The sequence below is a fragment of the Anser brachyrhynchus genome (genome assembly GCF_964034855.1).
Source record: "Anser brachyrhynchus genome assembly, chromosome: 25".
Taxonomy (NCBI): Eukaryota; Metazoa; Chordata; class Aves; order Anseriformes; family Anatidae; genus Anser; species Anser brachyrhynchus.
Genome location: NC_137718.1, coordinates 1535733 through 1562338, shown reverse-complemented (window position 1 = coordinate 1562338; position 26606 = coordinate 1535733). Strand labels below are relative to the sequence as shown.

General features: G+C 55.5%; 1 protein-coding gene and 1 long non-coding RNA gene across 6 annotated transcripts in view; one reads left to right on the top strand and one right to left on the bottom strand.

Moving 5' to 3' along the window:
• DSCAML1 (DS cell adhesion molecule like 1) overlaps nt 1-26606 on the top strand; it is a 100948-nt gene that overhangs the window by 47079 nt on the left and 27263 nt on the right. For all 5 annotated transcript variants that reach the window (XM_080567639.1, XM_080567640.1, XM_080567641.1 and 2 more), the window contains 2 exons: nt 24947-25093; nt 26196-26474. In XM_080567639.1, the coding sequence (XP_080423765.1) occupies nt 24947-25093; nt 26196-26474 (426 nt within the window). The remainder of the gene's footprint in view (nt 1-24946; nt 25094-26195; nt 26475-26606) is intronic.
• Nucleotides 2675-24940, bottom strand: LOC308182670. The gene is made up of 2 exons (XR_013942011.1): nt 18627-24940; nt 2675-15553 (listed from the first exon to the last, which is right to left on the bottom strand). It is a non-coding gene; the product is annotated as an uncharacterized lncRNA (long non-coding RNA).

The window sequence follows — 26606 nt, the reverse complement described above, 5'->3', positions numbered from 1 at the left end:
TCCCGCCCTGGGAAGCAGTACCCACAGAGCTCTGCATCCTGCCGGGGGGTCTGGGGGCTTCGTGCTGCCCCCCGACACATGGAGCAGGGACAGGGGCCGGCACGGTGGGAGCAGCACCCTGGGGAGCGGGTGGCAATGAATCCGTCATTTACCCAGCAGGGCTCGGCAGGTGGATTTTGATATGGCTGATGATATAGCGGCTTCTGGGACAGTGACGGGCTGACGGAGAGCACGCGCGAGGCGGCATTTGTCAAATTAATGAGGCATTATAAATTATATCCACAATTTTCTCTCCCATTTCCCATCGCTGGCAGGGGGAGAGGACTGCGCATGGCAGCTCCCCGAGGTCCCTCAGCACCGGGGCTCCCGGCTGAGCACCCTCCAGGACGCGGGGCGCCGGCACGGCCACGCCGGTGCATGGCGGTGCTGGAAGCACGACCAGCTCCCTGATTTTACTAGGAAACTTGATGTAACTGGTATTGATCTCTTTATTATGTCTGTGAAGGGCAGCTTCATTTTTCAAGGAAAACAACCTTTGTATCTGAAATATAGAAATTGATTTGGAAGCGGGGGCAGCTTGCGTCGGCGGGGAGGGGGTGGATCAGAGGCCGGCAGGATGAGGCTGAGCTGCAGAATGAAAATAGAGTCCTCCCAAAGTCATGAGAAACGTCGGGCTTGTCTGATTGCATTACCTGCGATCCAGCGTGGAAATAATGGTGTTTGAAAGTCAGCAAATAAACTTTGCTGAAGCTCTGCTCCCTCTCCCACTGCAGGCAGCTGATCCTCGCACCTCTCCCTGATGGCCGAGCAGGGAGGCGAGGGGCTGGCGGGGTTTGGGGTTTGGTTTTGGGGTCCTGCCTGTGCTGGGGGGGTGAGCAGCTCCCGGGTGGCTGCTTCTTGCTGCAGCCCATCCAGGATGGATGGGGTGAGGGTCTGGAGCAGGGCAGCAGCTCGGGCACTATGGGGAGCGTGCCTGCTCCAGCTCTGCAAGCATCTTGGATCTGATCTACGCATGCAGCTTCATTTTAGGATTGTTACAGCCCCGCTTAATTGGCTCTCGGGCTCCCTGTGCAACTCGCCCAGCACATCTTAATGAGGGATTCTCAAAGACTGTTTTTTTTTTTCATTTTTTTTTTTCCTGGGACTGAAACGAGGTGGTGTTTAATATTCATGTGTAGCTCCGCTCATTTGAAAGGTAACAAGGGAGTTCGGTTCCCTGCCGGCTACGAATCATGGTGGAGCTGGGCTCCTAAATCACCTGAGCATCGTGGGGCTGGGCTGGGGGGCCACTGCCCACAGGCACGGTGACAGCCAGGGCTGTGCTGCCAGCACCGTGCTCTGCGTGGCCCAAGGGCTTCCAGCTCCCAGCTGGCCCAGGGCAGACCTCTTCCACGCTGCCCATGCCTTGCCCCAAGCAGTCACGGGGGTCACGTTATTAGCACGAAGCAATGGATGCTGTCATGCTAGGGGATGCTGCAGAGTGAGGGTAGGTAACGGCATGCATTTTGACAGAGCGGGTAAACCTCCTGCTGCAGGCAGGGCTTCAGCTGATCTTTGGCCGTTCGGCTTAGCCCACATCTGCCTGCACGCGGATTCCTGGTGCTCTGCTCCTTGTGTCGGGTGCTGGTTGCAGGAGGACAAGATGCTGGAGAGGCTGGGTGCAGGCAGCAATCCTGTGCTTCCAAAACGCAGACATCCACCAGTATCATCAGCAAAATGACGAGGTGCCTGTGTGCTGGGAGGGATCGCCAGCAAAGGGCCCCAGTTGTACAAACCTTCGGAGAGCTGAGCAGAACACTTGCGCCTGGCTTGTTAGAGGCCTGAACTCTTGTTTATGGAAAAGATGCTCTTCCCCTTCCCCTCTTCCTCCCTCCTGCTTTCTCTCATTGTCATTTTAGCCTAGATTAAAGAAAATAGGGTGCAGCGCTGTGCGCATGTTCCGAGCGGTGCCTTTTCACAGCGCTGTACTGATGCCAAGCAGTAATGACAGGTTCAAGCTTTTCTGCATCACAAATGAACTGCATGCAAATGGCTAGTCCCGACCGGAGCTTAATTGTTGGCGGGGAGAGTCCTGGCACCGAGGACCCCACCGCACCTCGCCTCGGAGTGGAGAAGTCTCCAAAGGGTTAATGGGAGTGGAAGCGCCGAGATAGCGGGGAGCCGCGGCGTTTCCACTCTGGTAGAGCCTAACCTGTTAGTGCAGAGCTGTGTGAAGAATGTCAGGGATTTGTTCCAAGCGTTATCGAGATGTGGCTTTACATCTGTAAATCCCTTTACGCATCGCAGCCCAGCCGTGAGGCTTCCCCACGTGACGGCGCGCCGCAGCCGGGCACGGCACCGCTGGCAGCGCCGGGGCCTCGTGCGCACCGCCCCGGGTTTTGGGGAAGTGCTGGGGAAGTGTTGCAGGTTTTTTACGTAACGCTGGCTAAAGATCCGCCACGATGGGCTTGTTCTGGTGCATTAAGGTGTCTTTCTCTCTAAGCTACTTCGGTGCTTTTCATGTTGCCCATTGGCATCGCATCAAGCACGCGCTGCCCCTGCCTCGCACACGTTGATTATTTCCAGTAGGATCGTGTTTCCGAGCAGCCCAGGGTGAGAGGCACACAGCTGATTTTAGCCGGCCCCTGGGGAGCTTTTCCAGCTTACACCGGCAGAGGATTTGACTTAGTGCTGCTTGTTCTTGTTTTTTTTTTTTTTTTCACCAAAATATTACTAGCTGAACTGGATTTAGAAAATGATTGTGACAATCTCCAGCACCATCAGAGAAACATGCTCTATCATTGCCTGTGATGTGTGCTGATGAAGGGGAAAAAAAAAAGAGCTTGTTCATCCATCAGCGATTCAGTGCTGCTGTCTCTAGGTGAGCAATTTGCCAGCGTTACCTGGTGTCACTCATTAGACACAAGATGTAACGCTCTCATTTACTCCTCGGGCTTCCTGCCACTTATTTACTTTTGCATTTGACTTTGCATGTGAAGCTTAAGCTCCTTTTTAGCCTCTGCTTAACTTTGCTTTCAAATTGCAGCTCGTTAAGCCCTGTCCCAGAGTGTGGGTTGGAAGTCAGAGGAGCACCCTGGTGCCCATCGCCATCAGCCTTACAAAGCAGCCTGTGTGTGTTTCACAGGCAGAAAAGAAGCAATTTCTTCCCTTCCATCACTGTCTTAACTTTCCAGAAAGCCTTGGCTTTCGCTGGATATTGGCTATATTTTTATAGATTAGTGGGTGTATAATTTTTGAGTAAATCTACATTTTTGCATTGAATTTGATGGATGCTTTTAGTGCCTTTAGGGTTTTATTTCACTCAGGCATAAGAGAAGGGGGGGGACAGAAAATGCAAAGCCTTAACAATTCCTCTGAGGAAGCAGGACCAGGGGCTTCAGCAGGTTTTTGGTGATGGAGCTTCGCTGGTGTTTGGGGGCAGAGACACCGAGAGACATTTGCATCTGGTCCTTGCTGACTGACGTGCCCTGACCTGGGATGGATTTCAGACTTGACACAGGCAAAGGACCAAGTCATTTGAGGAACATTAAACTGAGCTGTGGGATGTGTCAGCAGTGACTTGGGAATGATTCTGCAGGATGCAGAACAGAAAGGTGGAGTGCTCGGCAGCGTGCAGAGATGGAGAGGACATGCCCAGGGGGGCTCTGCATGTTGCTCTGGAAAATCGGCGTCTGTCTTGGGCACCATGAAAGGGGCTGAGCTCTTTACCCTGAGCACCAGAAGAGCCCACGGTGATCGAGGCAGTACAGAGCTTGTACTAATCACGCTGCAGGGGCTGTTGTTGAGATATGCATTACAGTGATAATTCTGCAAATTCCAGAGCATTAGTGTTATTAAAGTGTCAGGCTGATATCTTCCTCGGCGTTAAAACTCTTAATGCACTTTATCCTTTCAAACTTACAGCACTCCAAGGTAAAGCATGAGAAAAAGTGGTTGCAGAGCAGAGGATTAACAAGAAAGAAAACGGGGGTTGCCCTGATGCAAGGCTGTCGAGTGGATTGCTTCCTTTAGTACTTGTGCCTTTCAGGCAGGTTAAACTCCAGCAAGACCCATTTGCCTCTGTGGCAGAGGTCTTGAAACCTCGAGTTGCCCACGGGGAGTTAGCAGCAGCGCCGAGCTTTTAGTGGTGTTGGGAGGAGCTGCTTTGTTCAGATACGGTCCACAGTGTGCGTGCACAAGCTCGCCGTGCCCCACAGCCACGAGGCAGGAGGAAAGCTTTGCCCTGCCTGCAGCGCCAGAGCTGGCCTTGGGCTTGTGGCCACGGGGGCTTCATCTTCCATCCAGGTGGTATCCCACAGGAAACTGCTCTGGGAGGTGAACTGCACCGACCGCATCCCCTCGTGTCCCTGGTGTGCTGGTGCAATGCTGCTCCCCGGGGAGGTCGCGCGACCGTGGGAGGGAGCCCTGGGCTCTGCAGAGAGCCATCCCTGCACCCGGGCCCTTCCTCCCCGTTATTTTATTGCCTTTACAGCAGCCCACCTGCAAGCACCCTTTGCTACACGCCCTGAGCACAGGCCCGTACCCAGCTCGCTGCTCTCCCGCAGCAGGGGCTCCTCCAAAACCCTGCGGGCTGCCCGCGGAGAGGGCTCCAGTCCCCAGGCAGTGAGTTAGGCGGTGGGAGCCGCTCGTTTTTCATCTCTGCGATAAAAAATCTAATGCAATCATCAAAAAATAAAGCAGCATTTTTCATGTCTGCACCATTAGGAGCGTCTCTTGCTGCTGCTCTCTCTTCCCTCCTACCCCCAAATTATTGAGGCCTCAGCAGTGTTTAAATCTCATGGAAATTTACTTTTGGATGCCAGCGAAGGGGTGGGAGTTTGAGTAATCTCTGGGGCCATAAAATTCCAGAAGTGTTGTGTTCCCTTAATAAAAACATTTTTTATTTGGAAACATAAATGTTATTTTTCCAAGAGCATCATCCCGAATGGGGCTATTCTTCCTTGTCCTTCAGCTTAAGGTATTGCAACTCTTGGGAGACGTTCTCCTGGTTTAGCAGCCATAACCTTACATTTATTACGCATGTGGCTGCAGCAGCCCCCCTCAGATAATTTTGTTTAGGACTGTGAAATTTGCCTTCAAACCTGAAATTGAATCCATTCTCTGCTTTCAGCGGTGTGATGGGTTTCTGCGTGTCTCTCTTTCCCAAGGATGTTTGCCGTTATTGATGCTGAGTGTGGCTATTTATCACAGACAATACAGAACAAAGAAGAATTTATTAATAAGTCTCCCGTTCCCATATGCTTTCCCGAGGAACCTGAAGCATGCTATTTTCTCCTTGCCCCATTTATATCTACATGGTTTTGCTCCTGTCCAGTCAGATTAAATGCTTGCTGAGAAAAGGGGCAGCTCGGCGGCGTGTGCCCTGCTTGCCTTCGGTGCATTCGGAGTCCCGCGGGACTGGCATCAAGGTGCGACCCGGACAAGGACCGGCATCCCCAAGGTGTCACTTTGCTCTGCTCCTCCGATCGTGGCCTGTGACTAGGAGAAATGTGGCACTTGCCTGCCCTGCGGGGAGCCCTGGGGTCCTGGGGCAGTGCCACCGGGGGCGGTGGCAGGGCTGGTGCAGCGGTGGCACCCCTGGCTCTTGGCCGAGTGTCACTGGCCTGGGCACACCGGGACTCCTGCTGCGCCTAACAAAAGGAAGGTGCCCGGGGAAGTGGTTTGATCGGTTTGGGTTGGTTTGGCTTTGTTTTTTCCTTTTGCCTACTTACGCACTAATTAAAGGTCAGTCTGAATTTGCATGCAGCATTTTCTTGTCTGGCCCCGGGCTGCCGCGTGCCCGGGCGCTCGCTTCCCGTGGCTGCAGCAACCACCGTGGGGTTTGGGTTCCTGCACCCCCTTTTGAAGCCCAGCACCCTGCCACCACCGCCTGCCGCTGGTGGGAAGCAGCCCCACTCCTGCCGCTCCCACTCCCCAGCCCCACAAGCCGTGTGTTAGGCATTTATAGGTTTTTCTCCATGGATACATAAGCGGGCACGTTGGTAAAAATACACAGGCGCACGAGTATATTTATCTGTAGTGCAGCGAAACCCGTGCAGCCTCCGAGCTGATTCCCCAGGGTGAGACGCCACCTCCCTCCCAGTGCTTTCAAAGGGGAGCTGTGCTGATAATTAGTGCAAATATTTTGAATCCAGAACTCATCACAGGCCTTTGTCATGGTGACAGGCAGTGACCTGAGATGCATTTCTCCTTCCGTAATGTACCCGGAATATGTAATTAAGAGGTGACTAAAAGATCCTTTATCAGGCTTTGTTTGCTGATGCGGCAGGCTGTTAGGAAACGCTGCCCCCTCCTTCGGTGGCTCTCAAAGTTCCCCGTGGCAAGCGAGGGGATCGATGCTTGCTCCGCTCTCCCAGTTCCTCCAAGGCTTGCTCCTGGTGTCTGCAGTGCCCAGGAGAAGGCAGCCACTTGGTGGGGTGCTGGAAGGGTGCAGCAAGGGGGGCTCAGCAGTGTCTTCACCCCAAAACGCATCGCCAGGTGGCTGGGTGCAGGCTCCGGCATCGCAGGGTGAGCAGCTGGGGCAGCCTTAAGGAAATAAGTCTGAAAGGCCGGGCAGAGGAGGCAGAGAGGCACAAAGATCCCAGCAATGCCTTCCGAGAGGTGCAGCATCGCAGGCGTGCAGGCGCCAGCGCACGCGGCCGGTCGCTGCCAGGCTGCGGTAAATGCGCTGTGACAGCACCTGAGCGAGGCTACGTGCGGAACAGATGTCTTTGGGCTGGGGCTGTAGCACATCGTGATTTCATCAATTATATATCGCTTCCCTTGCCGTAAGCAGGCACTCGGAAGCTGGGCTGTTAAAGGAGACATCGTCAGATTGGGGAATAAAATGGAAACTCGGAGCAGAAAGCCCCGGGTTCGGGCTCAGTCCCGTTCCTGCAGGCTGTGCCGTGCTCCTCACCCTGTCCTCCCGAACATCCCCTCCCATTGCATGGTGCTGGCACCGGGACGGGGCACGGCTCCTCCTTCCCCTCCTGCTCCCCGAGCCCATGGGGTCAGATCCTGCTCCTCTGGCCACGCCAAGCCCTGCCCAGCTCCAGCCCCGCTTCCCCAGCACCTTTCCCCCTGTGTGCCCACGGGGCTGGTGCTCGTGGTGCCTGCAGGAGCCCAGCAGCCCCCGGCGCTGCTGGCACTGGTGGGTTTCTGCCCTGCTATTTACTGGTTTGTTTGTTTAATTGTTCGAGCGGGCTCCTTTTACCTGGCAATCCCGATTCATTAAAGGAGACGCAGGGCTTTTATTATGACTGTAGAGTGTCGTCTAGTGTTTTCACTGAACGTATAATTTGCCATGTATGAAAACCATTTCCAGAATTAATTTACCTACTGCAAACAGTTTGTATTAATGAAAATGCATTTTTCATGTGGGTTTGCTGGAAAAGCTGGCTGGAGCTCAAGAGCTCACTTTATCCATCCGGCGTGAGTAGGAGATGGAATTTGTTTAAAAATTAAATAAATAACACACCCACCCCCCATTTTTAATACAATATGGCCCAGCAATAATCTCCGAGGCAGACTGCAAGGGCTGCGGAAAGCTCCATCTGTGGTATTTTAATATGCAGCATTGTCTCCCTTTTTAATATACCCCCTTTCCCAGGCTCGTGTTTGTGTAACTGAGACGTGAGATGCTGTCATCTTCCCAGGTCACATTTTGGTGCTCGAAATTAACAGAAGTGGAGATGGATGCAGCCGTGGAGCCCTTCCCATATTAACACGCATATTTTAGAATAATTGATGCTGAATTCATTTTGCAGCCTGGTTTCTCCCCAGCCTTCCCCCACCCCCTCTCTCGTGCACGCATGTAAAAAATCCGGTTATCTGCCCAGATGGCAGCTGGGTGCTCGCATCCCAGCGGGGCCGCGCCGCGTGCATCCAGAGGCACAGGAGCAGGGCTGGGGCTGGACATCGACTGCGGCACAGCCCTCGTGCATCAGGATCCGTCCCTGGGCACCATCCCCTTCTGATCCCACTGGGTTTGGGCTGTGCCCAGCACCTCCTGGCATGGCCACACATCTCCAATGGCCAGAACTGGATTCTGGGTGCAGGCAGGGCCAGGGATGGTTTTTTGGTGGAATTCTTGCCCCCACCGGGTTGTGTAACCCTGCAGAAGTGCCTTCATCAAAACGCCGCCTGCAAACTTCCAAGCAGCATGGGGAAGGGTGGAACGAGGCTCTCTCAGATAGAAAATAACAAGAACTGGAAAATATTTTGAGGCTAAGCCACTTTGAAAATTCGTTCTTGTTTTGGGATCGTCTTCAATTATTGCATGCTACAAAAAAAAAAAAAAAAAAAAAAAAAGAAGCTCTTTTATGTAACTAACTGAAAAGTAATATGTGGTGGTTTTTTTTGGTTTGGTTTGGTTTGTTTTTTTTTTTGTAAGAGAACGGAGGAGAACATTTAGAAAGCGCTAGGAAATTTTCTCCCAAAACACTGACAGAGATGCTCAGCATCCCCGCTCTGGGCCTACAGAGCAAGCATCTGAGCCCGTGAATAATCCCCTGGGGCTCAGTGGACATTTCCTGTGCTTAAAGTTAAGCCTGGGCTGAAGCAGGGGCAGCCCGGTGCCTGTGGGTGGCGGTGGGTGGCCGGGCCACCCGTGCCGGGAGCGGGCAGAGCCCCTCGTGAACGCGTCCCGGCTCTGCCTCCGCAGGCGCGCGGCTCTCCGGAAACCTGCTGGCTCTCTCCCCCATTGCTCGCGTGTGAAAATTGCAGCTAACTAATTGAGGACCATCGCTAAGCAAACGTATCACCTGCCAATCTGCACTTGTATTATTACAGCCTAACCTCATGCGTTATGTTTATCTCATTCCAGGACTACCGTCAGCAAAGCCACTCTAGGCATAAACTTAATTATATCTCCTCGGGTAGCAGCAGGGTAGTGATTTATTGCTGGCTTTTGTTTCCTTCCTCACCTCACCTATACGTGATTATGCTGTGCGCAGGGGAGGTGGCGCTTCAGACGAAGTGCGCTCCCGTTCCCCTCCGCGGAGGCACCGCTGCTTGGTTCCAGCTTTGCTGGGGGTGCAGACCCCTTGTGGGTGCCGAGACAAGGGCATGGGGGACCACCACGGGCCGAGGAGGTGACACCGTGCTGGGGCCTGGGGCTGGTTCCTCGGAGGATTGAAGGAGTTGGGGAAGTCGGGACGTCACCTTCCTGGTTCCCCTTCCCCATGCAGCCCACCAAGGGGAAAGGCTAGGTGCTTTAATTATTCTCACCCTCTGGAAACGCCGTGGTAATTAGCAGTGCTGCAGAGAGCAAGGACCGGCTGGGCTCACGCAGTGCTCCAAGGAGGCGAGGGCTCCTCGCTGCTTTCCGAGCCCTGTGCCCATGCCATGGGGCTGGGACGGGTATGCTCGGGGTGCAGGCTCAAGCAGGCAGCAGAGCACCTTCCTTCAGTGTGACCCATCCTGTGCCAGCCACCCATGTCCGATGGGGGCCACTGCACCCTACCCAAAATCCCGGCTGCGGGCAGCACCCCATGGGTAACAGCTCTCACCCTGCAGGCTGTGGGTGGGGGCTTCAGGCACTGCCCGGCACTGGGCACCAGCTGAATACAGGCTGCTCTTTGGTGTGCAGTGCTTTTGTACACACCAACAGCATGGCTGTCGGGGACACGTCTGCTCCGAGAGGCTGTATGCAAAGCAGAGTGCTGCAGTAACGCAGCCAGTGCATCTCTCGGTGTGGTTTTGAGCACATCGTTGATTATTTTTCCCTTCATTATTCACCTGACAGAGCAGCAGGTTGAGTAATTAGTGAATGCGCATGAACTTTGCAGTGTTTTTATGAATAAAATGTTTGTGAATTGGCTGGGTATTGGCGCCGCTAGTGTAGCTCGTGCACCCGTTACAGCGTGTCGGGGAGGAGCATCGCCAACCCGCGCCCTTCTGGGAGAGCTCCTCGGAGCAGCGAGCGCAGCTTTGTGCAGCAAAACCCTGCTCGCCCTGCCCGGTACAGGCACAGCTCTCTGCTCTGCTGGCTGTGCAAACCCTGCTCATGTTGCAGTCCTTGCTGCTTTCGGATTAGGAGCCTCTGTGCATGGCTTTACAGCACTGCTGCGCTTTCTCCCCTGTGCTCCCAAAATCGAAACACTGCCCTTTGCCCATCCCCGCAGAAGGGCTTTGGAGGCGCGTATACGAGGCAGCAGCTGCTGGGGACGGTGGCCAGCTAGGCTTGAATAGCAGCTGAAAGAGATGAATAATTTGTATGCCAACACTTCTGACAGGCTTTTTGGATGCTGCGTCTGGCTGCAGCGCCGCAGGGGCAGCAGGACCTGGGCAGGGGCTGGGGGGGCGAGGTGGGAGCATTCCCAGGCTGGGGAGGGTGGAGGTCAGGTCCTGTCCTGGGCAGCAGGGCTCTTGTTTGGGGGGTGGCCTCCCACCGAGACCTTTAGGGCTGTGTGTCCTGTTGTCTGTGGCCTGTGGAGCAGGGCATGATGTCCCTTGCCATCTCTGCGCTCCTGGGTTGTCCCGGCCCCGGTGGCTCCCTGGCTTTGGCGCCCCCTTTCCCATGGCAGCCAGCTCGGGCAAGGGCAGCCACAGCTGCTGAGGCCGGTGCTGAGGCCTTGGGCTCTCCTGGCACAGGGAATGGTGCAGAGGCACTGCTGAACCGTGAAGAGCAGGAGGGAGCCTCAGGCAGGAGGCCAGTGGCCGAGGAGGTGTCCCCCTGGGCCAGCGGTGACAGCATCTGCACTGTCTTCTCGTCCCTTGCCCCGAGGGATGCTCCGAGCTGGCATGGCTGGGGGGTGAGCATCTCCCCGGCACCCTTCTGATCTGCCCCAAAGGGATGGTGGCATCCTGAGCGAGGGAGCAGATTCCCACAGCCGGCTTCCCACGTTTCATGGCCGAGGCGCTGGCCGCCCTGCCCTCCTGCCCGGGGTGCTCAGAAGGCAAATGAAAGCACATCATCTAAAAATCCCATCTCATTTAAAGACTCCATGCGGAGTCTGCTAGCCCTCCTGGTAAGCTGCCCCAGCATTTCATTACTTGTTGCTAGGAAATTGCATCTTATTTCAAGGTTGGATTTGCCTAACTTCAGCTTCAGGCCCAGGGTGCTGCCGGGCAGCTGTAGGGAAGGTGCTGGACATCTCTTGGTGCCCCAGGCCTGTGCGGTGACCAAGTCACCCCTCACAGGTGGACTCAGGTGACCGTGCTGCATCCCACGGGATCTGAGTAACTCCTCCAGCCCTGAGTCATTTCTGTGATCCCCCTTGGAGCTGCCTGCAGTGTTTCCCCAACATCCTCGAAGCATAAACTGTTACTCACTCTGCTGAGACTGCAGCCGGGCGGAGATAGCAGGGAGTTAGGCTGGGAGCGTCCCCCTGTGTCCCTGGGGGTCTGGCGGAGCCCCCCGTCCTGCACTGCTGCTCTCCTCTGCTCCCGGCAGCCTCGCCTCCAACTCGAACACCGTCCAAGCGGACTGCGATGGGTTCGGCGAGCTGCTGCTGGGATCGCTGCAGCTGTCCTGCCCCCGTCATTACTTGCTGCAAGTCTGCTACCTGGCAAAATTTACCAGCAAGGATTTCCGAGGGTTGGTTTTCCAGGTGGTTGGTGCAAAGCCAGCGGCACTGGGCTGAGACCTGAGAGGCATTTTGCCACTTACCAACCCGACTAGGCTGAGTCCTGGGGAGGCAAAATCCAGGTGCGCAGTGAGCCCTGGTACCCTGCTGCTCCTGCCCCTGCTGCTTCTGCCCCCACTTCTCAATCCCCCTCCTCCTGGGGCCTGGGCAGGAGCCGTCCCCACCAGGCGATGCTCGCGGTGCGCGGCTGCGTGCTCGGAGAAGAGGGTCCCCACGTGCCAAGAGGGGCAAGCGGCCCTCCAGCGCCGCGGTGCTTGTCGCCCCGCTGAAGGAGGCAGGGCAGCACTGAGTGTGCTTCTCTGTTAAAGCTGCTGCCTTGTGACAAGCGCTAAATATGCTGACAATAACAGTAATCAGCTGGCCTCGGTAGCACACTCTCAGCCTTGTTCACCGTGAAAGAGATCTCCTCAGGGGGATTACAGCTCGGGTGGGACTTACTCGTGCCGTCCTGGTTTGTGTGCCCAGCACCTCTGCGCCTTCTCAGTGCCATGGAGTGAGCACCTTGGGTCAGGCTGCTGCACTCAGCGTGGCCGTAATTCATGGTCCAGGTGCCAAAGCCCTGCACGAACTCTGCCAGATGTACCCGGGTATTGTTTGGCCGGGCGGGCCAGCCAGCTGGGCGAGCTGCGGGGGATTTAACAAGGCCCCCGCCGCTGCTTTTTCTCTTGGACTTGTAACTAGGTCAACATACATTTGCCTTGTCTTAATAATTATTGATAAGATGTGGCTGATCGTGCGCCGTGCAGGAGCAGGGCTCCTCCTCCCAGCCACACTGCTATCGCTGGAGTCCCCGCGTAGGGAACCGCTGCTTCTTTATTTAATTTGTGCCTTATCTCTGCGGCAGGGAGCAGCGCGGGTGCAGCCAGCGCGTTGCTTCCCCTGCTGAAAGCACAGAGCTCCCCGGCCGCTCTCTGAACCTTTCCAACCCTAAAACGTGGGTGAACAGAGGAGGGCTCATGGCAAACCACTGGCGGTTTTGTGGCTGCAAAGACATTTCTCCCTTCTCTTCCCCTTCAAAAGAGATGGCTCAATTCACCCGTGCCATGCACTTCGATCCGTGGGCTCATTACCAGCGGTGAGCCACAGTGCTCGGGGAGCAGAGGGGAGGTGCGCATAGCTGATGCCTCTCCTTGCCCCGCCGCCAGCTCCATGAGCTTTGGCCAGGTGGGAAAGGCAGGACGGGGGGAGCTGCCTCAGACACGCTGCTTCCAGAGGTGGGGACAGAGCAAAAAGGATCCGGAGCATGACACGAGCCGGGCAGGGTGACTGCATGCAGCCTGTGGCACGGGAAGATGGGGTCTGCCCGTGCCTGTGCCCAGGGGAGGGCTCTGGTCTGCAGACATCTGCCTGCCCAAGCGCAGGATTTTGCAGACCCAGCACGCAGGCTAAGTGTTTTGGGAGCACGCTCATTGGTATGGGCTCGCATCTGTGCTTTCTTAATAAAAAATATGCACACCGACTCTTTGTGCAAGGGGGAATGCAAAGAATAAATGTAACCGCTCTCCGAGCCATTCAGACTTCACAGTCAAAGAGGATGTTATGTCCTGGGGATTTTTTTTTCTGCTGCTTTTCCAGTGCTAATGAGCAGGGAGGAAGTTCTGCTCTTTGTTCGAGTTGACTTCCCTTGTTTTTTCCCCCTATTGAGCAGCAGGGAGGGATGGAGGGGATGCACCACGCTGGCCTGTCTGTGCCTGGACACGCGGGACAGTGGCACAACAACAGCACAGGGTCATTCAACTTTAATCCTGCACGTTAGGCAACGGAAGCTCCTTGTATGAGGCTTTTGGCTTTCCTCGTCAGATCAAAAGGTGGTCTGGGCTTTAGCAGGATCCATTTCAGCCCGGTACAATGCAGCAATTTGCAGGGCTCTTGCACATTTCCATTTTGTAGCGAGAGCTCCCTGGCCTCCACGCTTCCCTGTGCAAGTCCTAGGAAACTTCTCACTCCATTTTCTTTGGAGTCAGAGCATCCCCAGCATAAACATTTTGGGCTTTGCCAAGCAGCTGCTCCCCTTGGGTCCCACAGGTCAGTCCATTTTCCTCCCTTTTGCTGCATCTCAACGCACGTGCCTCTCCTCCTGGCTGGTCCTGAAGGTGGGGCTGAGTTTTGCTGTAAAACTTCCTCCCCTGCTCCCCATCTCAGGTGCTGGCAGCCCCTGTGAGAAGCATGGCGAGCATCTCCGAGTGAGAGCCCTGCTTATGCACGTAAACAGAGTGGGAGGATGCTGCTGCAGATGCCCGAGATGACGGCAGACTTGTGCTAGTGAGAGGCAACCGAGCGCTGCGTTCACCTTCCCTGCCTGGCACGCTCGTCTGCTCCTCATCCTCATGCTTTGTGGCACCTTTCATCCCAAGGGATGCTGGCGTGCTTTGAATCGGGACGAGCATGCGTGAGGTTTCAGCGATGACCTTTGTCACGACCCAAATGCAGGCGCCTTGGAGGCGGAGGGACGGTGCCATCACTGCATGGCCCCAACGGGGCTTGGAGACAGCACGGGGCTGAGGTGGATGGCCTGGTCTGCATCCATGGAGACCTGCTGGAGGAGGCCGTGGCAAGGCGTCTGCATTCACTGGTGCCCTCGTGGGACACCCAGTGCCTGCAGACAGCGGGGCTGGCACTGGTGGGGGTGCACCACTCGCCGTCCTTGCGCCCACCGCCCCGACTTCAGCGCCCGCCCGCAGCTGCTTTGGCAAGCCCTCATCATAATGCAGCATGAATTTCATTAGCTCATTTGTTTCTGGCTCTCCGAGCCTGGAGATAATTTAATCCAGAAGTGGCTTACAACGCGGAGTGAGGTTGTAGTCTGCAAAGCTTAATGACCCCCTCTGGCTGCCGTTCGTAAAGCTGAGCTCTGGGGGTGGCTGGCAACTTGGGGTCGGGGCTGATGGCTGGCGAGACCATGGGCTGCACTCAGCACAGAGCAGGACGCGTGCCTCTGCGCCCGTTTTGTCTTGTTAGGCAGATTTTGTGGCGTGAAATAACAGCTGGAGCTGCACCGCCGGGCTCGCTGGAGCTGCTGGGGCTGGGGCTGGAGGTGAGGTCAGGAGGAGACGGCTCCGTTCACACGCGCGTTTTATGTTTCCTGCGTCTCATCAAGGCAAGGTTTACTTAGCAAGCTGCAAAAAATCATTACATATGCTGCTAGTGGCCTGGTTAATTAAGATACACAGTTCTCCGGGTAGGAAAAGCCGACCTATATTTACTGTATGTAGGAAGACATCTGTCAGCTAGAAGCGCGAGATATCCCAGCGCAGGTTTGTCCTGCTTTTTGCAGGCTCTGAATTGCAACTGTTTTAAGCTCTGATGCAGACCAAGTTAATTTTAAGATGACTGTTACTATTCTCAACATAAGGAAGGGCATATTTAGACTCTCAGTACTCAAGAAGGCAAAACCCCCTGCATGTTTCTAGTAATTTTTCCCTAACAGTTTGTACAAAAACAACAACAACAAATCCTATTTGGTTTCTGCAATAGAATATGTTCGAGGGTGATCGTAAAATAGATTATTTTTAAATCTGCAGATGGTTTCCACATATTCCTCCTCAGCTCACTGCAGCTTTCCACCTCAGTAAACCGGTTTGTAATTTAGCCGAGGGCTGTGGAGCAAGCGTTCTGTCGTCTTGTTTTTCTTGTTCCCGTTCTTTATCCCCCCCGCCCCCCCTTTTCTGTTCCCTTTTTCTCTTTTATTTCCCCTTGGTTTTCCTCCGTTAGGAGCTGGGAGCCGTGCAGCTCGGTGCATGGGGTGCTGCAGGTTTGCAGGACGTCCCGGCGGGGCTCCTGCACAACCCTGCAGGGAAGGGGTTGGGGCTGCGTCGTGCTGGGACCCTGCTGCCCTAAACCCATGGGATTTATGGGGAGGGAACCCCGGCACGGTGGGCACGTCCTGGAGCACATCCCCTCCATCTGGCCTCGCTCTCGGGGCGCTCCGGGCTCTGCTGCTCCTTGCTCAGCCGACGCGGACATCTCGCTGCTGATGCACGGCCCTGAGTAAGATAATTAGAGAAAGATTGCACTCAGCCCCATGATTGCAGTTATACCCCCCGATCCTTCAGAAAAAAAAAAAAAAAAAAAAAGAAAGAAAAAACAGCTTTTTTATTTCTTTGTTCTTTCATGGTTCAGCATTATAATTATTGAGATTTCACTGCAGGGCAAAATGATCATTTGACAATGTAAGTGGGGAAAATAATTCTGGTGTTATCCAGCAGCCTCACTCTTATTATAATCATGGCAAAACTCCTGCAGACTTCAGTGGGGGGAACAAATTTCCTCCTATGTAGGTATTTGTCTTTTTAAAATTTCTCCCTGTTTGATTGCAAATGTTAGGATTTTTTCCCTCCTTTATTTTTAATAACCCGAGTTTGTTGATAGATTGGAAAGGACTGAGGTACCTGTTGTTTTTCCCATTGTTTTCATTAGGCATTTTACATTTCTGTCATTCTCTGCAATCATGATGGATTTTTATGAGCAAATACCTTGGTTAGAGCTATTCAAAACTGTTTGTATAGCAACGTCGACAACAGCAACAAAACCCAATTAAAAAATCAGGGCAAATTTGATGAAAAAAAAATACAAATTGGGGGAAAATCACCGCTGGCTCTGTGCTGCAGCTTTCTGCTGGCAGATGATGGCAGGCGGGGTGGGCTGGTGGCAGACGAGCTCTGCCTGGGGGTGGCCAGGGCTGCGTTTTTTATCCCTTTGTGCGAAGGCACCTTGTGCTGGGGGGGCTGGGGGCCCTGCAGGAGCTCCCGAGGTCACACGCGTCCTTCGCAGAGGGTGCCCAGCCCTGCACGGAGCAGCTCCAGGGCACCTCGTCTCCATCCTGGGCGAGCGTGTGCTTTGAGGAGGTCAGCACTGACCTGGCACAGTTTTTTTGCGATATTTTCATCCTTTATTTATTTAAGAGCCCAGGAAGGCGCTGATGGAAGAGGGAAGCAGCCCACCACGGGTCAGCACGCACCAGGCCAGTGGTGGTGGAGAGGGCTCCAGGTGGGCAGGGGCTGAAGTCCCTGCTGCAAAGGGCTCTCCGTTGTCCCCCGTCACCCTGAGGCTGATGAAAATGAGCTGACAGAGGCAGAGGCAGCATTAGCCTAATTATGGCCATAAACGATACCTCGGCGGTGGATTTTCCTTTCTTAGCGACTTCCTGTTTTCCTCTTTGAGATGCAAATTTTTGCACAGTCCTCGATCCAGATTCTCTTCTCATTAGCATGAGATTTGACTAGTTCCATGATTTTTTAAATAGCAAATTAAAAAAAAAAAAAAAGAAATCGACGTTGCGCGCAAAGTTACAGCAAAGCCCCGGCGACTCTCGGGGGCGAAAACGGAGGGGCTGGTGGGGAACATGCCCAGGGGAGGCTGTGAGGTTTGGGGAATAAGGGAGCCCGGTCGGCGGTGGCAGTTTGCCATGGCAGGCTGCTCTGCTCTGCTCTCGCACAGCTGAACAGGAGGAAGCCGTCGGCGGAGCGGTGGGCAGGGGGGGCCCGAGCTCCCCAGCCCCTCCGGGGAGCCCCCGGCCACACAGGAGCCCCCGCTGCCTCCCCCTGCCAGTGCCGACACGAGTGCACGTCGTGGGCTGAAGCCTTTCATTTTGCTTCCTCCCAGAGAACGAGGCTCATCGTAATAGGAGGTTAAAAAAAATTACACTAGAAAAATCATTTTTTGCAATGAGTGTTATCTCTATGGATTTTTATTTTTTTTATGCCTGCCATAATCTCTACCCGCTGCAGCTGAGCGCTGGGAGAGGACTCGTAATATATCTGAAAGCAGACGGCACTATTTTGTGGTAAATGTCATTCTAGTAATATTTAGCTGTCCTTGGAAATGAAAATACAATTTTTGCTGAAGTGACGCAGGCGACGCGGAGCCGCGGAGTGCCGGGCTGGGGGAGCCGCTCGCCTCCCCGGCCCCCCGGTGCCCCCCCCAGGGGTGTCCTTTCCCCCGGCGCTGCCTTTCCTCCCCAGCCCCCTCCTCCCCGGCCGCCCTTCCCCTCCGCTTTCTGCCACATAATGAGTTTGATAAGAAATTGTCTCGTTAACAGGATTAGCCATGGAAATCTCTAGTCCCCTCCTATTCATTTTGTAATGCTCTTCATCCTGTTCTGTAATTTTCTGCTGGCATTAGGCGTCTCCGGACCACCTCGGGAGCTGGATTCCTCCTCGTTCCTCGACAGCGCCGGCTGCTGTGCCCGAGCCCCCCGCGCCCCCCCGGGGATTCCTCTCCGTTCCTTCAGTTTAGCATGGGTGTTTTGTTCCCAAAATAACTTCCCCAAACCGACACAACCAGCCCCAAATACTCTGGATTTCACTGCCCATATCCAGCTCCTGTTTTAGCAGCCGCGCTTCCACGAACAGCTCCCGGGACTCATCGGCATCCTAAAACCCACGGGGGCGAGTTCTGCTCTCCTTTACACCCGTGTGGATCCCATTTTGTAGGCAGCATAATTCTGGATTTACTCCTACGAAAACGAGTTCCAAGACTGGCCCTTTGGTAAATAATTACTCTTGATTTAATAACTCCTACCAGCCCTGCAGGATATGCTGCTTCCAAGGGAGTTAATAGAAAGAGATCTTTCTTAACATCTGTTTTCCCAAGTTTGCTGACTGCTAACCCCGTATCTGGGAAGTTGCATCCAGATATCGGCTCGTTAGATCCACGACGGCCGCACACTGCAAGCAGATAAACTGGAGCAGGAGAATGTCTGAGGCAACTGTGCATTGGAAGTAATATATGCATAAAACATTAAAGTGACAGCAACATTTTTCATTTCCTCGTGTTAAATGAAATTAACGTTTCTGCAGACGATTTCCTTAAGCATCTACCAGGGTCGTGTTTGCAGCTTTGCCGTTTTAAAAAGCTCCCCGTGCACAAAACCGAAACTTCTCCGTGTGCCTTCATTGCCCAAAGAGAGAGGAACGCAGGAAGCAAACCCACTGCACTGATAAAGTGACGTAGATGCAGATTGCTGTTTGGCCTGTAAGATTTGGGGAAATAATAGGTGATTTGTGGCAGGGAGACCAGGGCCACTGTGTGGGGGAGCTCTAACAAAGTGATTCTCACCTGGCAGCTTCCTCGTGAACTGAGTAATTTATTCATCGGCTTCTGCTCCCTCCGATTTGGGTGTCCACGCACAGATTAACTTCCTCTCGCCATGCTGCAGGTGATTAATTTGTGCGGCGCAGATTGCATCCGAGCAGCTGGTGGCCGTCATTAGCGGTGGCCGCGGTGGGCTGGGGCAGCGGTGCCAGCTCGGCGCGTGCGGCCCCCGTGGTGCCTGCTGCCGCCGGGCTGGGGGAGCCGCTGCCGGCTGCCTCACACACCCCACGTTTGGGGTGTCCCAAAGCTCTGCCCCGAGCCTCGGTGGGCAGGGAGTGGAGGTGCTGGGTGCTCCGCGGTGCCGGCAGAGGGTGCCCACGGTGCCGCTGCCGCAGGACAAGGGCACGGGCACTGCGGGGCACCCATGCAGGAGGTGATATATGCCTTCTGCCAGCTGGAGGCTGTGCGTGACTCCTCTTTACAGCTGTTGTTTGCAGAGGGTGTTCATGCACCGCCGCTCGCCCGGCTCTCCCCCGGCCATAAATCCGGTGGTCAGAGCCAGACGCGAAGCTGGGGGAAAGCACGGCGTTCCCTTTTGGGTTTATTCCCCCGTCCCCTGCAGGCTGGGCTTCTGCAGGTAATTGTGTAAAGCATTAAGAGTTAATTCACCAGAAAATTATCCGCTGCTGAACTTCAGCTCTGGAGTGCACGGGGTGGGATTTGGCAGGGGATTAGCCCCCAGAGGGCAGCCCCAGCCCCGGCTCTCGGCCCCGGGTGCGCGGGCACAGGGCTCGCCCCCGCCTGCGCCCTGGGGTGCGTGGGCACGGGGACGCGGCGCTGGGGCTGCCTGGCAGCTGTGTGACAGGGAGGTGACAATTACATCCGCTTCTCAACTGCTCCTGCTTTTTTCTTCTCTCCCTCTCTCTCTCTCCCCGTGCTTTTTTTTTTTTTTTTTGTTTCATCTCTTCCTCTCAGGAAACCCATTTAAATGCAATTCCATTCTTAAAACATCTCCCTCATGCATGTCTAATGAATGTCAGGCAGACGCGCTGACAATGGGCCCAAGTAGGATCCAATCTCGCCGAGTGTCTACAAGTCATTTGGAAGAAACCCTGGGAGCGCGCCCAGTTTTATTACAGCGTAATTAGAAATAAAATCTTGTTGCAAGAGGAGAATGAGAGATGGGTGTTAATCCTGTAACGGGAGGAGATAGAGCCGTGCTTATAAAGGAGATTAAGGAGGGGAGGCGGAAAGCCTGTCATGACTCCCCAACTTTCATCCCTCCTTTGTGGATCTCCCCTCCCTGGCTCAGCAGCCCCGGCGAAGGGGGGCCGATGGTTTTGGGGTTCAATTCCCTGCCGTGCCCCACAGCCGCCACCGTGATTCAGCGCTTCTGCCGCCGCTGCTCCGGCACGGGGGGGACGGTGCCTGGGAGCGTGCGTGGGAAGGGATGGATGATATTTAGGTCTGCAGGGGGAGGGTCCTGCCGAAGCCTCCACCGCATGCACCACAGCTGGATGAGGCAGTGATGCAAACCAGCCTGCTGGTTTTTGTTTTTTTTTTGGGAGCTTTGTGAAGGAGGCTGGTGCTTGGTGCGACGATGCGCTCCGGCTCCTGCGTGCCTGCAGCCCGCTGGCACCTCGGTGCTGTGCTGGACACTGAGCTGCCACCCGGCACCGGTGAGCAGGATGGAGAGAGTGCACAGCCCCTGCTGCAGCGCTGGGCTCTGCCATCAGGGAACCTTTCCCAAAAAGTGCCACCACCCCGCTGCCGGCCCCAGGACGTGTCGTGGCCGGGGTGCTGCAGGTGCAGGTACCGCAGCTTCCCCGAGACAACGTTTCTAGGGCAGGTTTTTCTTGTTGCAGTGAAGCCCTGTTCCTCCTGGATCGAGGAGGAGGAGAAAGAAGCCAGGGAGCCCTTTGGTACAAAGCATGACCCACTTACTCAGCTGGAGTCGGTTATTTTACAGATGCCCACGGAACTTCAAGGTGGAAATGTTCTGCTGGGTGCTCGGCTGCTCTGCGCTGCTCAGCTTTGCATGGCTATGTAGGAGAAATGTGTTTCCTTTGAAAGGGCTGGGGAGCCTGTGACTGCCTTACACGTCCCCTGGGATCCCGTGTGCAGGGAAACATGTAAATAAATCTGTCAGATATCGTGCAGCTCTTATTAAATTTGCATTGGGCTTGAGTCGCGGCTCCTATTTAACATCTCTGGGATGGATGGATGGATCTTTAATCTTCGCGCCTAATCCAGGCGCTCTCTGCTCTAGGTATTTGCTGTGGCACCGAACCTGGGGTCAGGCAGCAGGGATAAAAGGGACCCGTGGTGTGTGGCCACAGCCCTGCTGCCTCCCATTCGGCAGCTGGAGCAGCCCCAGGACCACAGGACCGGGGTCGCTCCTGGCTGGGTTTGGTGAGCCCAGGCTGCTTGTCCCCGCTCGAGTCCCGTGCTGGGCAAACGGTGCATGGGGAGAGCGGCCTCAGCAGCCGGGGAAAACCACAGGCTTTGTACTTTGGGGCTTCCCTCTCCATGGCTGTCCCCCAGGGAGGCATTTGTCACTTTAAACGTGGCCAGAAATAGCACCAAACATTTATTGAATTTGTCCGGGATGCCTTGGGTTGCATATGCTCCAAGTATGGCTAATTCATAAACGCTGGCACCTATTGATTCTCCTGCAGTTAAAATAGACTGCGTAAGGAAATATTGGCCCCAGAGTACTGAGGGAAAGTTATCTCATTAGTCTTATGAACTATAAAATGTGCTCTCTCCTGAAGCCCTGACCCCATTGTTTTTATAAATCTATATTGGATGGAGCAGTAACTGGTAACCTGTATCGACTGTAATTTTTCTCTTGAAATTGGAAGGCCCTTGGGACTGACGCTGAGGTTTCATGGCCACTACAGGCAGCTGGATGTGGAAGAGGTTTCACTAACAGAGAACGCGTGTGCACGTGTGAGCACCTACAGCAGGAGACCCCCCCTAACGTTCTCTGTGCCTTCACTGTGCTCTCCCCCCTTGTTTCTCCCTTTATGGGGGCAACGTCTGGCTCCTGGGGGCTCCCAGCTACCCCCGTCCCCTCTGAGCCCCAGCTCCCCGTTTTTGGTATCCTGCTGGCCCTGCGGGGGGAGAGGGGAGCCGGGGGCTTGGAGAGGCATTGCCTCAGCAGCAGCAAAGTCTCCCTGGAAGAGTTATTAGAGGCACATCGCTCCAGCCTGGCTGTGGGTGTACTTAATCCTCTGCATCCCGTAAAGCTTCTCCACCTCCTGGCAGGCAGAAAGATCTGATTTTATTCCGCGACCTTCGACGTTAATCTCGCAAGCTAACTGAGCCATAAGTCACTTCGGTGAGGTCTCCGTCAGAGCCGTTTACATCAATTATTGCCCCGCATCTTTCCCTTGAACCAGTGCAGCACTCCTCGGCCAAGTTATTTGTCCCTTGTTGGAAAAAAAATATATAAATAAATAAAATGGAAGCTGTGCTGTCAGGTTGTGTAGACCTTACATTTAATGCAATGGCATGGCTTGCAAGGGGGCAGATGCCTCCTGTCACTGTGCGGCAGCAAGGCCGGCACTAAAACCTGCAGCTTTTTTGCCCGTCTGGAAGCTTTCAGCACGTGGGGGCTGTGCAGGAGAGGAGCCCAGGGAGTGCCTTGCCCCACAAGGAGAGGTATCGGGGTGGGTGCTGGTGTGTTGGCTGCCTTCCTGCGGCTCCTCTGGGCTCCGAACCCATGCTCACATTCTGGCTCAGAGGCTTGACTTTGGGCACGGGGTCTGGGAAAGCCAGCGAGCACCAGGATCCTGGTGCGGGGCCCTAGGTGGGATCAGACGGGGCTGGTTTTGTGTTCGGGGTCAGCAATTCTCTCGTCCTCGTGTTGGCCTTCTCGCACATCTCTGTCCAGGAAGCTGCCCGAGGGCCCTGCGGTGGGCGGCACGCGGTGCCGCTGGTCCCTGCTGCCCCTCGGCCTCGTTGCACGCCGCTCCTGCACGCCTTTGTTTCCGGAGGACGAGCGAGTGCGCCTGGGAGCGGGGCTGCAGTTAGGCATGCACAGAAGTGTCTGCGCCGGGGGGAGGCCAGCTGGGGCTGCGGAGCACTTTGCAAAACGCAGCAGCTGTTTCCATAGAAACTGTCCCCCCCCCCCCCCCCCCTTCTCAAATTCCAGTGCAGCCAATGCTCTTTGCTTACTGGTTTGATGGGAGATGAAAAATTAATGCTTGATTTGCATGTGGTTTCAGTAGCCTTGCAGGACTGCTCCCCCCTCTCTTTTACAGAGGTTTGCATTAAAACCTTGCTGGTCGAGGGCGCGGAGCACGAGGCTGGCACCACCGTGTGCCTGTGTCCCCTTGCACCGTGGTGCAGTGTGCATGCTGCTGGCAGTGTGAGGAGGCAAATCTGCGTCTGCAGTTGTTGGCTGCAGAGCTCTGACCCCTCCAAGCCTTGTCCCGAGCTCGCAGGATGCTGCTGGTGGTGTGGGGAGAGCAGCCCCAGCCCACGGCGCATCTCAGGGCTGCTCCCTTTCCTTCCAGGGGCAATCTGCACGGGCTTTCCAGCCTCTGCCTTCTGTTAGCTTCGGCTAGGCTCGTATCTTATTAAGGCTGCTATTTCTTCTCTGTTTAGAGTCCCTAATGCTCTCATATCAAACAATTAGAGTCAAATACATACATCTAGCTAAGCTGCAGCTGGAGTGGGGTAGTGCCAGCAGGGCTCAGGGCTGCCATCAGCTTGGCTTTTGCGGTGGATGTGCTCCAGTTTCGCGGTGAAGAGCCCTGCTTTGTGTTGATCTGTAGCCTCAAGTGCTGCTGCAGCAGGCAGGGAGAGGCTTCTGCCATCCTGCCAGGAGGCTCCAGGAGGGTTTTCCTTTCATCCCCATATTCCGCGTGCATTTCTCCTGCTGTTAAGTGTTTGACCATGGCACCGTCCTCCACCTAAATCAAGAATATCCAGGTGCTTCAAAAAGGTGCTGGAAGAAAAAGCAGCTGTTTGTCCTCACCACCTAGATCCTGGTTTACCCATCATGGTGCGGGATTTGAAGGAGCCGTTTGCAGCCATTGCTGACTTAAAATCTAGGTTTAGAGGTTTCGACTCCAAACATTTGGCTCTGCTAATTACATTCTGCTTATCTGCACTCGCTGTGTTTCAGCAGGGGGTGGCTTGGCTGGCAACGTGGTGCAGCCGAACAGATGTACCACCCCATCCCAGCTGAGCTTCTGCCAGCTGAAAGGATCCCAGAGGTCCCACAGAAGCTGGGATCAAAGGCTCGCTCTCACCGCTGGCGCTGGTAGTAGAGCAGGATGAAAGGTGTCTTCCAGGTGGGAAGGGGAGCGCAGACACCCAGAGCTTCTCCCCAGTACCTCCGCTTGCCCTGCTTCCCACATTGCTGCTCAATTGCGCCACAGTGCAGGCCTTTCTATTAATGTTAATTACTGTTGATATTCATTATGAATTATAGAGGTCAGGCTTGACAGGGAGGCTGGCTTCATAGGAGAGTGAACAACTCCTTTCCCCCTGTGCACACCCACCCGAAAGCTGCTGGCCAGCGCTGTGGTGTCCGTGCTGCACTACCTGGTGGCCTTGGCAATCTCCCCCTGGTGCTCAAATATCAACTCAAGCCCTTATTTGTTTTCACACGCTTCTAAGTAAGTTAAGCTAATTATTAACTCAGCAGGACAGATTCACTTTTAATTGCAGCGTTGCTATGCAGCACACGGAGATGGGTTTCGTGGTGTGTGCTCCCCTCTCCATCCGCAGCCGCGGAATTGCTGCGAGCCCACGGCCAGCCTGGGGCCGTGCCCGCTCCCCTCCTCGTGCTGCTGCAGGGCCCTGGCGGGGCTCGGCTGTGGTCTGAGGGTGGGGACAAGGACACCCTGCGCCTGCCTCGGTGCCTGGGCAGGTGTTTGTGCTGTAGGATGAGTGCCACCGCCCAGGCAGTGCCCAGGGATGCGCAGGCTGCTGTCACACCCCCGTGCTGATATTGCACACACGTGCTCTGTTGTGCACACCCCCGTGGTGATGTTGCACATGCGTAGGATGCTGTTGCAGACCGGCGGGCTGATACTGCACACACACAGGCTGCTGTTGCACACCCACGTGCTGATATTGCACACGCGTGGGCTGCTATTGCAGCCACTGCTGCTTGCCCGTTTTGGCCTGAAGTTGCCGGCTGGCCTGAAAATTTGGACCCCAGACATGATGGCAGAGACAGCGCCGGTGGGGAAGGACCTGCATTGTGTGCCTGGCCCCGAGCACGAGGCTTTGCCTGCCTTGGGCGCTGGGTGCCTGGGAGGGAATGTGCGGCACCAGGGCCACCTCGCTCACCCTTCCCCTCCCTTTCCTCTTTGTCTCTCCAGAAAATAGGTTTTTTATTACTTCTTACGGAGGTTTGTACATATCGGACGTGCAGAAGGAAGATGCCTTGTCCACCTACAGGTGTATCACCAAGCACAAGTACAGCGGGGAGACGCGCCAGAGCAACGGAGCCCGGCTCTCCGTGTCAGGTGAGCATGCGGTGCCAGCGGTGCTACCGAGGCACCTGGCAACAGTTTCCAGCCTCACCTCCATCTCCCTGGGGTGCAGGGGGCCACGGTGGCATCCCCACCGCCCATCCTAGCAGTGGGAGGGTGCCCGGGGGCTGTGCAGGGGGTCCGTGCCGCCCCTCGCCGTGCCGCGCGGCACCGTGAGCTGAGCGAGAGGCGACGGGGCGCGAGGCGATGCGATGTGACAGCCCGCAATGTGAGCAGCCTGACGCGATGTGACGAACGTGCAAGCGATACTGCAGCAGAGCGGCGCAGTCCGTAGTGCCGCCTGTCTCGGGGCGCTCCCGGCTCCGCTGACTGCCCAAATTACTCTGCTCGGGAGGGAGGGAGCTCGCCCGACTCGCAGCCGCATCGCCTCTCCTGCCAGTCAGCTGCAGCTCCCTGCTCCCCGCCATATGGCTTTCCCAGGGCTCCTCTCTTGCACTAACTCCTCGAATTAACCCCACAGAGGGTCAGGGACAGCCAGGCTTGCTGGACCTGCTCGGTCTCGCTCCCATCCAAACCATCCCACAGCGTGGCCGCGGGATGCATCGTCCCCTCTCCCCGCACGCTCGCGGTGCCTCGGTCCCCTCCTGGTCGCTGTCATTATTTACACGTCACGGCGTTTTACTTCTGCTTGGGAGTAATGAAAGAGGTTTCTTTCCCCTGGAATTTAATTTCACGCCTGAGACTTGGTGATTAATTTTCTCCTTTCCCAGCTGCCTGATGGGCCCCTTTGCTTGTAAATTTTGAAATGTGCCACAGAATTTGTGTATTTTGCACCAATTACGTGTCACCTTGAGTAATTCCTCCAGTGCCGTGTTTATCCGTCCCACCAGCTAGTCGGCTGCGTTTCCCCAGGGAGGGGCAGAGCCGCTCAGTGCCGGCTGACGCCGAGGTGGCCCGGCGGTCCCTGTGTCACTGGCGGTGCCTGTGTCACCGTGCACAGGCTCCCCTGGCGTCCCCAGGCAGCTCAGACAGCTGTCGGCTCCTCCCCGTTAAAACCAGCTCTGCCTGCTGGCTGCAGGGCAGGAGCCCGTCTCCCCTCCTTCTCCGGGTGAGTTTATTCCCTCTCCCAACCCAGACCCGGCGGAGTCCATCCCCACGATGCTAGACAGCTTCCAGTCCCGGGAGGTGAAGGCTGGCCGGCTGGTGGAGCTGCCCTGCATCGCCTCGGGGTACCCCAACCCCGCCATCCGCTGGCTCAAGGACGGGCGCCCGCTGCCCGCCGACGGCCGCTGGGCCAAGCGCATCACGGGGCTGAGCATCAGCGACCTGCGCGTGGAGGACAGCGGGACCTACATCTGCGAGGTGACCAACACCTTCGGGTCTGCAGAGGTCACTGGGACCCTCACGGTCATAGGTGAGTGCCGGCGGCGGGGAGAGCTGCGTCCTGCCGAGCTTTGTAAATATCCAGCCTCGAGGCCTTTCTAAAGCCGTATAAATTACAAGCCTTATATTTCAGCATGGCGTGTCGTGCGCTGGAACCCGCCGT